This window comes from Labrus mixtus, chromosome 11 (assembly GCF_963584025.1).
Source record: "Labrus mixtus chromosome 11, fLabMix1.1, whole genome shotgun sequence".
NCBI classification, from domain to species: domain Eukaryota; kingdom Metazoa; phylum Chordata; class Actinopteri; order Labriformes; family Labridae; genus Labrus; species Labrus mixtus.
The window spans coordinates 22,674,692-22,686,964 of record NC_083622.1 but is presented as its reverse complement, the minus strand read 5'-3'; the positions used below and the strand labels follow the sequence as shown (position 1 = coordinate 22,686,964).

The following is a 12,273-nucleotide window of genomic DNA, read 5'->3' as shown; positions in this document are numbered from 1 at the left end:
AAAAAAAAGACACACATAAAAAAATGAAAAAGACGACATACATACCCATTTAGAAAAAAATGACATTCATACCTATGTTTAAAAAAAACAACATACAAACCCATTGAATATTTTTAAAAAGAAGACACTGTCGACAGTATTGTTAGGTACATGACACCGGCAGCACATATATGTGCTGCTCTTTGGCACCATGTTGGATTTGAACCCTCTATTAAGTAGCTGGATAAGGTCTATCCTAGGTCTGCAGGGCTCCTATCACAGAGCACTATTTCACTGGGCGACTTACCTCTGCTGTAAGACGGTAACATAATTTACATGATACATAATACTTCAAATGCATAATACATAAAACAAACAATTTACCAAATATAAAAGTGAAACTTTTAGCTGTTAAATGTGAACCGTAGTGTGTTGTGTAAATTGCTGTAATAGTATCATGTTGGGAGTGACAATGTGCTGTGATGAAGAGAGCATCTTTGATGTAGAACCAATGTGAGTGTTCAGGTGAAGCAGCAGGCCAGTTTCATGAAGAGACCAGGTAAATTATCCTTAATATTTGACTGTTTAATGATGTATTTGCACAACAATTTGATTTTAAAAGCAGAATCTATTGTGTTTTTGAAGAATATCCAGCATCTGGCAGTGCTGAGTACTTGAATCAATGTTTATGATATCGATAATTAAGGTTTTAAACCAGCATTAGTTGGATTAAATGTTTCATAAGTTGTGTTGTGCCCAACAGTGGTGTTGATTGTATAGCAATAGACAGAAAATGGCTGGTCCTCACAGAGGGGGGAAATTCAGGTTCGGTCCCCAGAGGAGCCAAAATTAAGGTTTTACATTTTTTCATGAGTGTTTCATATTTCAAGTTATTTTTGTGTTAAAAAAATTATCATGATTTTAGCAGTTAAAATTATGTCTCTAGACCCTTCAGAAAGAGTGGATCCCACCAAGCTGTCAGTCAGTGGGTCAGTCAAGCTTCTTCCATGCTCATAGAGCATCAGTTGAGCTTTACCACTAGTTTTTGAATGCATGAGTGTAATTCTTCTCATAACGTTTTTGGTGAACATGACATTTAAGTATAGTGAGAGAAAAACAAATACAAAATATTTTACAGAGGTCTTCTGTATTGCTGTTTTTTGCACTTTTGCTAATAGACTCACATGTTTCAAGGTGATTAAAATATACTCTGGGATTAACAGACAGTTTAATTAAGTGTTAAAAAGTTGATTCTGAGTTCATTGCTGACGTAAAAGCTGATTAACTTCCCTTACATTTGGTTTCATCCCCAGTAGATGGCACTATACACCTTCAATGTGTCTGTCAAGTGCTGCTGTCTAGAGACAGTGTGCCCCCCCCCCCCCCCCCAAAGAAAAAGTCCCATATTTCTAAAATGATTTTTCCTTCTTTACTAACCTAGTATATATATATATATATATATATATATAAAAGTCCCATATTTCTAAAATTATTTTTCCTTCTGTAATAACCTAGTATTTATTTAATTTAGTGTTGAACAGGGGAGGCCCCAGCTTAAAAGCTAACAAATCTTTGCTACATGAAGCTGGTACTTTTTTGTCTGTGCAAAGGCATGAACAATAACTAGAACAATTTATGAAGACCATGACACCAGGCTCCTCACGATGAAAGATGACTGACCTCCATTCCCTTTTTTATGCCTTTTCTTGTTCTTTTCCTTTTCTTAACTGAGTAAACAACAAATAAGACAGGTGTTGTAAATTGGAACCCTCTGCCTTTCTTTAAATTGCGTTTCTGTACTTCTCCTAGGTGAAAACTAACATTCACATTCCCAAAATGTCAGTGACAAACATGGTTCATGGGACCTATAAGCTGAAAAGTAAACATTACTCTGAATGTATGGATCTGTCAGGTCACTGGTCACCAAGGTTTTAGAAAAGCACCTCAACAACCCCTTACAACAGAAGGTCATCAGGAGAGAAATATATGTTTTGGCAAAAGAAATCCAATTTGTGCCAGTTATTTAAATAATCATTCCAAATCAAAATAACATATACTAACAAATCCTTTACAACCTCAAATCTGCTAATATTGTTGAGAAAATACAAGAGATATTTCATTATATATATATATATATATATATTTTTTAATTATTGAGCTTATTCAGCTTTTTTTATGTGTACATTGGATCTAGTCTGGACAGCAGTTAGTGGATAGTGGACTGATTAAATTGGATACTTCACTGGTTTGTAGACAGGCATAGAATGTGTTTAAATGTTTTGTTAAAGGACAAAAATATGTTACTTTAAATGCTAATATACTAACAGAACTAGTGAATGAGAAGCTTATTCTTGGGATATTTTACAAGGAGCATCATAAAGTAAATGTACGTCACACAGCACTTAGGAAAGCTAATCATGGAAAAAGGACGTGGTCTTTTATTAAGTGTGATGCAAGTCTCTTACCTTGCGTCATTTTCTATACAAGTTGTGCTGTTAGACTTCAGTTGACAAACACTGTAAAATGTACATCTATTGTCCCAAACAAACAGGAACAGCAGCAGGAAAACTTCTAAAAATGTGACGGAGTCAATGGTTAAAATCATTTTCAAGTTTATTCAAAACATCAACTTGCTATAAGCCTAAGATATGGACATTTATTGGTAAGATAGATTACATATACCTTGCACAGTTTCAAAGTCCTACCTGTGTTTTTTCTTCTTTCAGTGCTCTCTGTGCAATGCTAAAAATAATACCTTCAAAAATGTCTCCTTAAATTTCCATATTATGTTTGTTTTCATATGAGATCTCCCCCAACTGGCAGTCATGTGTTTTTCAACCAAGAAGCTGTTAAAACAAACATCACAGTGGTACAGATGCAGCACCTCAATGTCTACAGACTCTGACACACAACAGGGTGTCCTGTCAGAGGCACGGATACTGCGAAAAGACAGAATCAACTTTTACTTTGGAGACTTTACCCCTCTTAACAAGGTACACTGTATACAACCCATGTTCAAGAAAACACTGTTCACTGTTAGTATTCAGGAACATTATGTCTACCTCCTCTTAACTGTGTTGTGGAGTACTGCAGGGCTCTGTGCTGGGGCCCCTGATATTATCTTTATATGTACTACTTTAAGGACGGACCTTTTACATCTTATTATGCAGATGATATTGATCTCTACCTTTTATTTTGATGCCTTAAGGTAATTATGCTCCTGAGCTGCCTAAATGATATAAGGGATAGAATGACTGAAGAGAGTTTATACTCTCTATTGGTAAAATGTATTGTAAAGTTATGTCAAGAAAATCTAGGGTGTCTGTGTCTGTCAAGATAGTTTATTATGTTGTGTGGTTTCTTCACCCAAAGATCATGTCTTTTCAACTTCAATATGTTTATATTATATTAAGAAAAAATCCATGCTCTCCTTTAAAGACACTATTTCGAGTGATAGCTTATGTTACCAACAGACACACAACTAACCGTGTACAAAAGGGGGTATTTTCCAATATAATATCAGGAGATTTGTAAGTATTTTTTCAATCTTATAGGGAAGTGCTGTTTATGGCCAGGTCTCCCTTGAAAAAGAGATCCCTGATCCCAATGGGACTAACCTGGATAAATAAAGGTTAAAAAACTCTGATAATTGAATACAGAAAATCTTGAGAAATGTAGTAAACACATCTTTTTGAGTTGGGGACTTTTCAGCTATTGTCTGCTGTAAACTACCGTGCAATAGCACCACAGTTAAAATGCTAACCATTGCTTCTTTCATAGCCTGATGATTCCTTCCAAAAAACCTTGTTGCCTCCTCTTTCACGCAGGAGGCCAACATGTCTCTTATGCTTGAAATACGTCCTGAGATTTTTTCCATAGTGATTATTTTATTAGTGGAAGCTTCATATTGCGTCCATTTACCCTGCCACCCACCAAAGCACACATCTGCCTCCGTCTCAGTGTCTCAGCTCATGTATAGTGGCGTACATCAAATAAACCCTGAGTGAGAGATTTGTGGTGGCCTCCCAAGCTGTTAGGCCAAACACCTGATGACGACTTGGGAGACAAATTGAAATAACGATCACCACTCACTTCAACTTGTGAATGCATGAAGGATGTAATGTAAACTAGCAATGTGTGCATGACAGAAAATAGGTCAAAGATGGGTTAGAAGAAAAGAGGAGAAGAATAAATAGAAAGGACAGTACCTGATAGAAGGTTAATTTTTATCATACACAAACCTTTTACCTTTCTATCATTAAGTTTATAGCCCTGAACAGAGCTACATGGCTTAATGAAAGGGTCAAAGCAGCAACTGAATCCTCCACATATTTTGCCACACACTGTAAACCACATGTAACTGTATGATTTGAAAAACATTACAATGTTGCACTGTACTTGTAAACTCTGAGTGAATCATGCTGACCTCTTAGTTGCTGTAGCCAGTGTGTGGCCTCACCAGCTGGCTCACAACTCGATGCCCTGCGGCAGAGTCCAACACCAACAGCTAGCAGTTCGACAGCAGACTGCAGTTTAGATTTTACAGATCTGTCTGTTTAGAAAAGACCGTCAAACCATAGTTTAAAATGGGACTGAAACACTTCCTACCACTGGAGGATGAGGCCTATTTAAGATTAAACAAAAGATGAGTGTGATTATAACACAAGGTGTTCAACAAAGGAATGACCACAGAGCCCCTCAGGAAGGTAGGAGCATGCAGACAATCACAAATACACAGCAAAGCCTTTGTACAGTACAGCGACACAGTTTGACCTCACATCTGTCTCTGCATACTCCATATTTCTATGAAGCCAGCATACAGCCTTCCTCTTTTTATTTGATCTCAAATCTTCTTCCATATATTCCTCTACAGCGGAAATATTTCACAGATACCATAAATGTGCGTATGCAGACTTTTCACCTCATTCTTGCCATTCTGTGCCAAGCTGTACCATAGAAAATATGTCACAAGCTATTTAGACCTATTCCTGTGGTTAATGGCTATATAGTGTAACCAATACTAACATTCCTTTGGTCAACCCAGTAGGACAGTGCAAAATATTGACAACAAAAACTGAAAAACAAACTGCCAAAACCAGGTCTGGCTTTAGGTAGAGTTAGCTTGGAGTTGATGCCAGTGGATCTGGCTTACCTAACAGAGAAGCTCTGAAAATGGATACAGAACCATTTGGACTCAATCAACTTATTATGAAAAGGTGGGCTTCAAAAGGAGAATACTACTATATGACTGAGGAGTTAAGATTTAAGTATTTTATAAAAGGCACCTTTAAAAGTTGGATGACAGCAATTCATTAGCATTAGTTGTGGTAATAACGTGGAACAAAATCCTCTATTTTTCCATCCACACACATCAAGGTTCAAGGTTCAAGGTAAACTTTATCATCCTCAAGGGGCAATTTGCTTTACATCCATCAGTGAATAAATAGGAAAAATTTAATTACACACAAATAACACTAAAGAATTCACATGATGCTTATGAGGAGACCAATGGTACCAGGGACAAATTAGTTTTTAAATCTGTTCGTCCTGCACCTAGGCAGAGTATATACAGTATGTGACCAGATGGCAGCAGCTTGTACTGTGTGTCAAGGGGTGAGGATAGCCTGTGCATTTTCTGTAGCTTTGGCTCAGTTATAAAGGGCTCCTTCATCAACACTACTGCCAGCTATTTACTGTATATTCTTACAATTAGTTCCAACCTCTTCCAATTTTACAGATCAAGAGACACAAACTAGCAGATAAAAGAGAAGGCTAAAACTGACTCAATAAAACAAGAATAAAACATTTTCATCAAAACAGTCAACATGAAAATTCCTGTTTTTCGATAAAAACCTTTGCCTTTGCACATACAGCATCAGTGTTGGCTTCAAATGTGAGTTTGTCATCTATGATTGTCCTCAATCTGTGCTGATTCACCACCTCAACAGCCTGCCCATCAATTGAGATGGGGGTAACAGGTGAAGGCTAAATAGTCATCTTGGTTTTAACCACTGATTTCTAAAAAAGGAGTGTTTGCACCACTCAGCGAAATCAGCCAACTGGACCAAGGTCAGACTTGTCTTGTTGACAACACAACTACAGAGTCATCCGTGAATTTGATTATGTGTCTACCATCTTAATGACATTGACAGTCATTTGTATAAAAAAAACAAATAAAAGTGACAAAAGGGCACACCCCTGGGTAGAGTCGGTAGAAGATAAAAAAACATATGATAAAACATTTAGACTTACTTTCTGAGATCTATCGGTTAAAATGTAAATCAGCCAACATATTAAACCAGGGTCTGTGTTGAAGATGCTGGTAAGTCAATCTGCTAAAATGTTAGGTTGGGTACAGTTAAAAGTGGAGGAAAAGTCGATAAAAATCAACCGTGCAGAATTCTTTGTACCATCCAGGTGACTCTGGATCAAGTGCAGTGTAGCTACATCAGTCTGTAGCTGTAAAACCTGTATTCAAATAGGCCTATGCTTCTTGCACATGCTATATTCACACCTGTGAACTTAACATGGACCACTGGCATTTATCCATGAGCCAAACATGAAGTTGCACTGCTCATTAAATAAGCAGTAAACGTTAGCAAGGAAGCAAGGTTAGCTTCTAACCTTAGACCAAGACTTCACAAAATCCTCAGTCTGGATAACACTTTCTGCTGTCTTTAAAAATAAAACGACAAACCTAGGCCTTAACAGCTGACTCTTCAAATGAACCGTTCTCATGTGAAGAACCAAATCTTTTAATTAGAGGGACAGCTAGGTAATGTTGACCTAATGTTGAATGTCTAGCCTCAACTAGCTTCAGACTTAACTGCTTTAGTTAGTGTTTCTTTCAGACACTAGCTTCTCAGTCGTCTTTTGTTTCCATTAGCTTTCTTAGACGTACAATATTTACACCAATTTTTTGGGTCAAATTTATATACACCAACTTGGAATCTGATCTACACATTCCTTAATTGGCATAGATAGCCCAACATGTGAAATCTTTATGATCTGAAATATAGCTTACCTGTGATGAAGTATTAGCATATGCAGCTTATAATTAAATCACCTATATGTAATGTGCCAATCATTCAAATGGAAGAATTCCTTCCTTCCCTTTTTTTACAATTAAACAATGCAAATTGAAAAACTCTGACTTACATCAAATATCCAGTTCAAGTTACTACACTGGAAAATCTAAACTTTTGTTCCAGCACTTTTAACTTTTTGCCTTTAATATGCTTTGTTTCTGTTCTTGTTAGCTCCTTATATTTTATGACATTTTGGTTTCTGAAAATGTCCTACTTAATACATTTATAATGATTTATAAACGATTTAACATGGTTTGATTTCTAGATGATTAGAAAAATGATAATACACAAACACAACATCAACATTACATTTCTTAATTTTTCCATTATGCTCACTTACATTGTAAACAAACACCAACTTATTTGGTTTCTGCACTCCCTTTCTTTGGGGATCCAGTCAGCTATATCCCCTGCATCCACATACCATCTGCTCAAAGAAACCAAAACACATATTTGACCAGATGTGTCCATCTTAGCTGCTGATGAACCAAAGTTTCCACTGTGAAGCTATTTTGGGAGGCTGTAACTATCCCACAGGGGATAAGAGGACTTTCCACTCTGACCTCCATGTAGGGTTTCAAAGGGTCACCACCCACTGTCAATGGGACCAAAGAATGGGAACCCCCAGACCCATGTGATGACATGAACATCCTGGACTAAACAGGAAATCCAACATGGACACTTCAAATGAATGCCAGTTAACTGATAATCATAGAATTAAGTATCATTTTCACTGACTCAAAATAAATTCAAGACTATGTCTACTTTAAAAATTCAATAGATTGAAACGTCACTCTATATGTTTATGGGTCCCTCTTTGACAGGATCTCACAATAAAATGTGACTCTCGTCTTCCTCCAACACTGGGCGATCTCTCAAACATTCCTTCCTGTTTGTCGTCATGGTGCCAGCAGGACAGCTCCTCTATATAAGGTCCTCTTGTCCAGAGTGTTGAGCAAGAACGACAAAGAGATCATTACCTTCTGCTTCAACACAGCCAGAGAGAGAGAGAGAATCCTGAACCCAAGGACTCAACTCAACTCCAAGAGACACTACTTGACACTTTTGAAACAGCAGATATTTTTGATCTTTCTCCACTTTACAAGAAGATGACTAATATGTCAGAGAGAGCGCTTTTTCTCTTCTTTACAGCACAGGTAGGCAGTAACTGAATACATGATTTGTCTTTTTATAGGATAGAAATTCTAGGAAGCTACTCAATTCTGTAAAGGTTTATTGATAATGAATACTTTATTATATTTACTTTTTTATTATGACCAATAAGGTTAATATTTTAACACAGAAAAACAGTGATACTATTGAAATATCTGCAAATCAAACCATTTAAAATTATGGAAAACAACGATTCAAATTTGCTTAAATTGATTAATTGGTAAACGTGTTTAAGCTACTTTTTAAAAAGACTAGTTATATTTATTTAATTTAAGTGCAGGAAAATCTGAATATCAGCTGAAATGGGAAAAAAAAAGCCCCAACACTAATTTCATGCATTAAAAAAAGGACCTCAAGGAATAAATGTAGCCTCCAATGTGGCATGGCGTAAGCTTGCCTTTTATCCCTTAGCGACTTTTAACCACCAGAATGCATCAACTTTACTTTGTAACATCTGGTGATGTTTGCTGAAGTCACTGTTTGCAATTTTAGAAGAAGAACGATAACATCATTTATGTAACAAAAGAAAACCAGCTGTTGTACCCTGAAAATTAGTTTCACTTTTATTTTGTGTATATTTTGTTTAATCGTAGTTGTTAAGAACTAGTCATTCTGATTTAGGTTCAGGTACAGAGCAGCTGCAAAATATTTACCATTAAAAAGTGTATTTATTACCTTTGCCTCTCAGGTGTTTACACTGGCCCTGTCCCAGGTGTGTCCTCGGAGGTGCCAGTGTCCTAAAGAGCCCCCCATGTGTCCCCCTGGGGTGCCCCTGGTCCTGGATGACTGCGTCTGCTGTCTGGTATGTGCCCGTGAGAAGGGGCAGGTGTGCTCTGAGATGCACCCCTGTGACACACGGAAAGGGCTGCAGTGTGCATACAGCACAGACATCCACAAGAGGACCGGCATCTGCGTCGGTGAGTGGATGATAACATTTCCAATATTGTATGCATGACTTTAAGTATATGGGAAAATGTTGTTTGAACAAATGCAAACTGTGATTTCATATTTTTGTCATTACTTTTTTTGTGAAATACAGTTTCTTTTAATTGTAAAAAACTAAATAATACGCGATGATTAACCCACTTTTCTGTATTTTGTCCTCCAGCTCATGAGGGACTTGTGTGTGTGGTGGATGGTTCTGTCTATCAAAACGGTCAGACCTTCTTCCCCAGCTGCAAATACCAGTGTATGTGTCGAGACGGGCAGATTGCCTGTGTGCCACGCTGCAATGTGGATGTGATGTTGCCGGGGCCAGACTGCCCCATGCCACGCAGAGTGCAGGTGCCAGGAGAGTGCTGCGAGAAGTGGGTGTGTGAGCCCCTGGCTGAGGCCAGTGCACTTGGAGGCTTTGCAATGGCAGGTAAACATTTTCAGGTGGGATGAAGTGGGCCTTTTGCACAGATACACACATAAAGTTGCCTATCCCTCTTTGACGTTGCTGCCACAGCAGTGTGAGACGCAGAGTTGAAAGGTCATGTACATTTGACCTGATTAGCTTGAAGGAGAAGGAACCAAGGAGGGAATGATATGAGAAAAAAAGATGAGGGGGTTGAGACAGGAGGAGGAAACAAAGATGAAAGGGAAAGTTTTGTATTTCAGTCTTGAGTGTGAAACAATACAACGAGAAAACACTTCACTGCCAATTTAAGCAAATCAGGGATCCTTTTGCTCACAGATTTCTATAGAAAATACTCAACTTTTATTTTGAAAGCTTTTTCCTACCAACACCTCATCCTGCAGACTTTAACTTTAATTTTAAAATGGTTTGCTTCTAAAAGGAGAAGGGGTAAAAAAATCAAAGACAATAACCTACCAAAACCTCATATTTAGTTTCAAGTTTTTTATTTCTAAGTTGAATTTAGTTTTTTTCATTTTATGGCCTTTTAACAAGATGACCTGTCGTGTTTCTTCAGCTTATCGTCAAGAGGAAAGCGTGAGCTTCGACAATTGGGACCCCAGCCTGAACTGCATTGAACAGACCACAGAGTGGGGCGCCTGCTCTCAGACCTGTGGCATGGGGGTGTCCACCAGAGTCACCAATAAGAACAGCCGGTGTGAGATGGTGAAACAGAGCCGATTGTGTATGATCAGACCGTGTGACGACCAGCAGGACCAGACTGAGCTGGCACTGCTTGCACCAAAGGTACTTTTTTTGGATGTTTTTTTGAACAAACTATATGTTCTTTTTGAGATTCCTTTTTTTAGCTTTAGCTTTATTTTTTGTCACTATCATTAGAATTTAAAAGTTGTTGGTTTAAAGAGAGCTCTCGGCAAACAAAATGCTTAGGTTTCTCTAGTGATAACTTATGTCTCTTTGTCTCCCTGCAGAGAGGCAGTAAGTGCCAAAGGATGGTGAGGAGTGACAAAGCCGTCCACCTCTCCTATAAGACCTGCACCAGTGTACAGGCCTACAAGCCTCGCTACTGTGGCTCCTGCACAGATGGCCGCTGCTGCACCCCCCACAGAACCAAGACCGCACTGGTGGAGTTTAAATGTAACGGTAAAACCACCAGGAAGCCAGTGATGGCCATCCTGACCTGTGCCTGCCACAGCCACTGCCCCCGAGACAACGCCGTTTGGCTGCCATCAGAGCTGGGCTACAGCGGCATGAGGTTATAGGCCATTAAAATAACTCCATATATAACAGGAGGTCAAGATTTAAATGAATGACCCCTTCTGTACATCCAGGACAACACGAGTTATGTTAACTCTTAATTTTATGATCATGAAAACCTACAATCTTACCACATTCACTTATATCATATTGACCAGAAAATTTGACTGTATCTGCTCGTTCGGGTCAAAATTTTATGTCTATTTTATAAAGTGAGAATCCTCTTTTGAGGCTAAGATAGTAGAGAATTGAATATCTCTGTATGTCTCTCCTGGAGAGGGATTTCATTGTGTAACATCCTGTGGACTAATAAAAGTCATCTGCAATATTAAAAGTAGAAATAAAGCACTTAAACCTTGTGATACATACATACAGGGTAGACACTTTTGTCAATCTTTCGTTACAGACTTCAGTTATTAAGAGGTGGTTTTACATACTTAGCTCACATTTTGAGAACGAAGGCTTTGGCAGTGCAACAACCTTAAGGAGACATCTTCTTTCTCAATACATTTAAACATACTGTATACTCAGATACAATCAAATATAATATATAGATTTTATAAACAAACTGTAATCCAGTGGTTGAAATCAATAAAATACAAGAAGCATTTTATTAACTGTTACCTTTCACCTTAACTGCTATGTAGATCTCTCATCTACAGGACACATTTTTGAAATGTTCTGGACTATGTACTTTGACCTCGGCCAAACAGAAGGCTCAGTCTATGAAAGACAAGACACTGTGGTGACTTTGTGCCACTTCTAACATCTGCCTGAAAGCTTACAACCTTTTTGTAAAATGCAAAATGTCTATTACCCTCATTATGTAGAAAAGTAGAAAAGTAGTGCACCTGAACAACAGGTGTTTTTATAATGACAAAAGTTTTGTAAATACTTGCTGTATAGTTTGACTGAGTGTGTATCAAATACACAACTTTTGAAGAGTCATGTAAACATGAATGTGTATATATTGGAATGTGGTTTCATTTTGTTTACTACTTGAATTATACTCCAAACTGCCTTTTCCTGTATCTGCCTGGATTAAAAAACTCAACATTTCAAAATAAAAGTGTATTTTACTTACCAAGTTCGGATCTCTTTGTTTTGTCTCAATACTAAAACACTTTCTTCACGTTTGTTTCATGAGGTGAAAGAGCATCAGGAGACATAATTTACATGTTACAGTGTAAGTGCTGAAAAGGGGGATGACAAGGGGGAAGCTTAAGGCTGACTTTAAAGTAAATTATGAAGGAAGTTGCTCTAAGATTATTACAGCTACTGTGAAGAGTTTTTATCGGGTTGTGAAACAGACTGAAACGAGTACTAATGCCGCTATATGACCTACAAAAGCAATTAAGTCCATAAAGACTGATTATATCTTTGTAGTCATTTTTAATGTCTGTAAGCACATAAGTA

The 12,273-nt window shown here is 37.7% G+C and overlaps 1 protein-coding gene across 1 annotated transcript; it reads left to right on the top strand.

The window, feature by feature from the left end:
- Positions 1-8,016: 8,016 nt before the first annotated feature.
- LOC132984229 (CCN family member 3-like) lies at positions 8,017-11,944 on the top strand. Its single transcript, XM_061050966.1, has 5 exons — positions 8,017-8,224; positions 8,929-9,157; positions 9,349-9,603; positions 10,157-10,386; positions 10,572-11,944. Exons 1-5 carry the CDS (start codon positions 8,177-8,179, stop codon positions 10,860-10,862), a joined length of 1,053 nt encoding a protein of 350 aa, XP_060906949.1. The 5' UTR covers positions 8,017-8,176; the 3' UTR covers positions 10,863-11,944.
- The last annotated feature ends 329 nt before the right edge of the window (positions 11,945-12,273 follow it).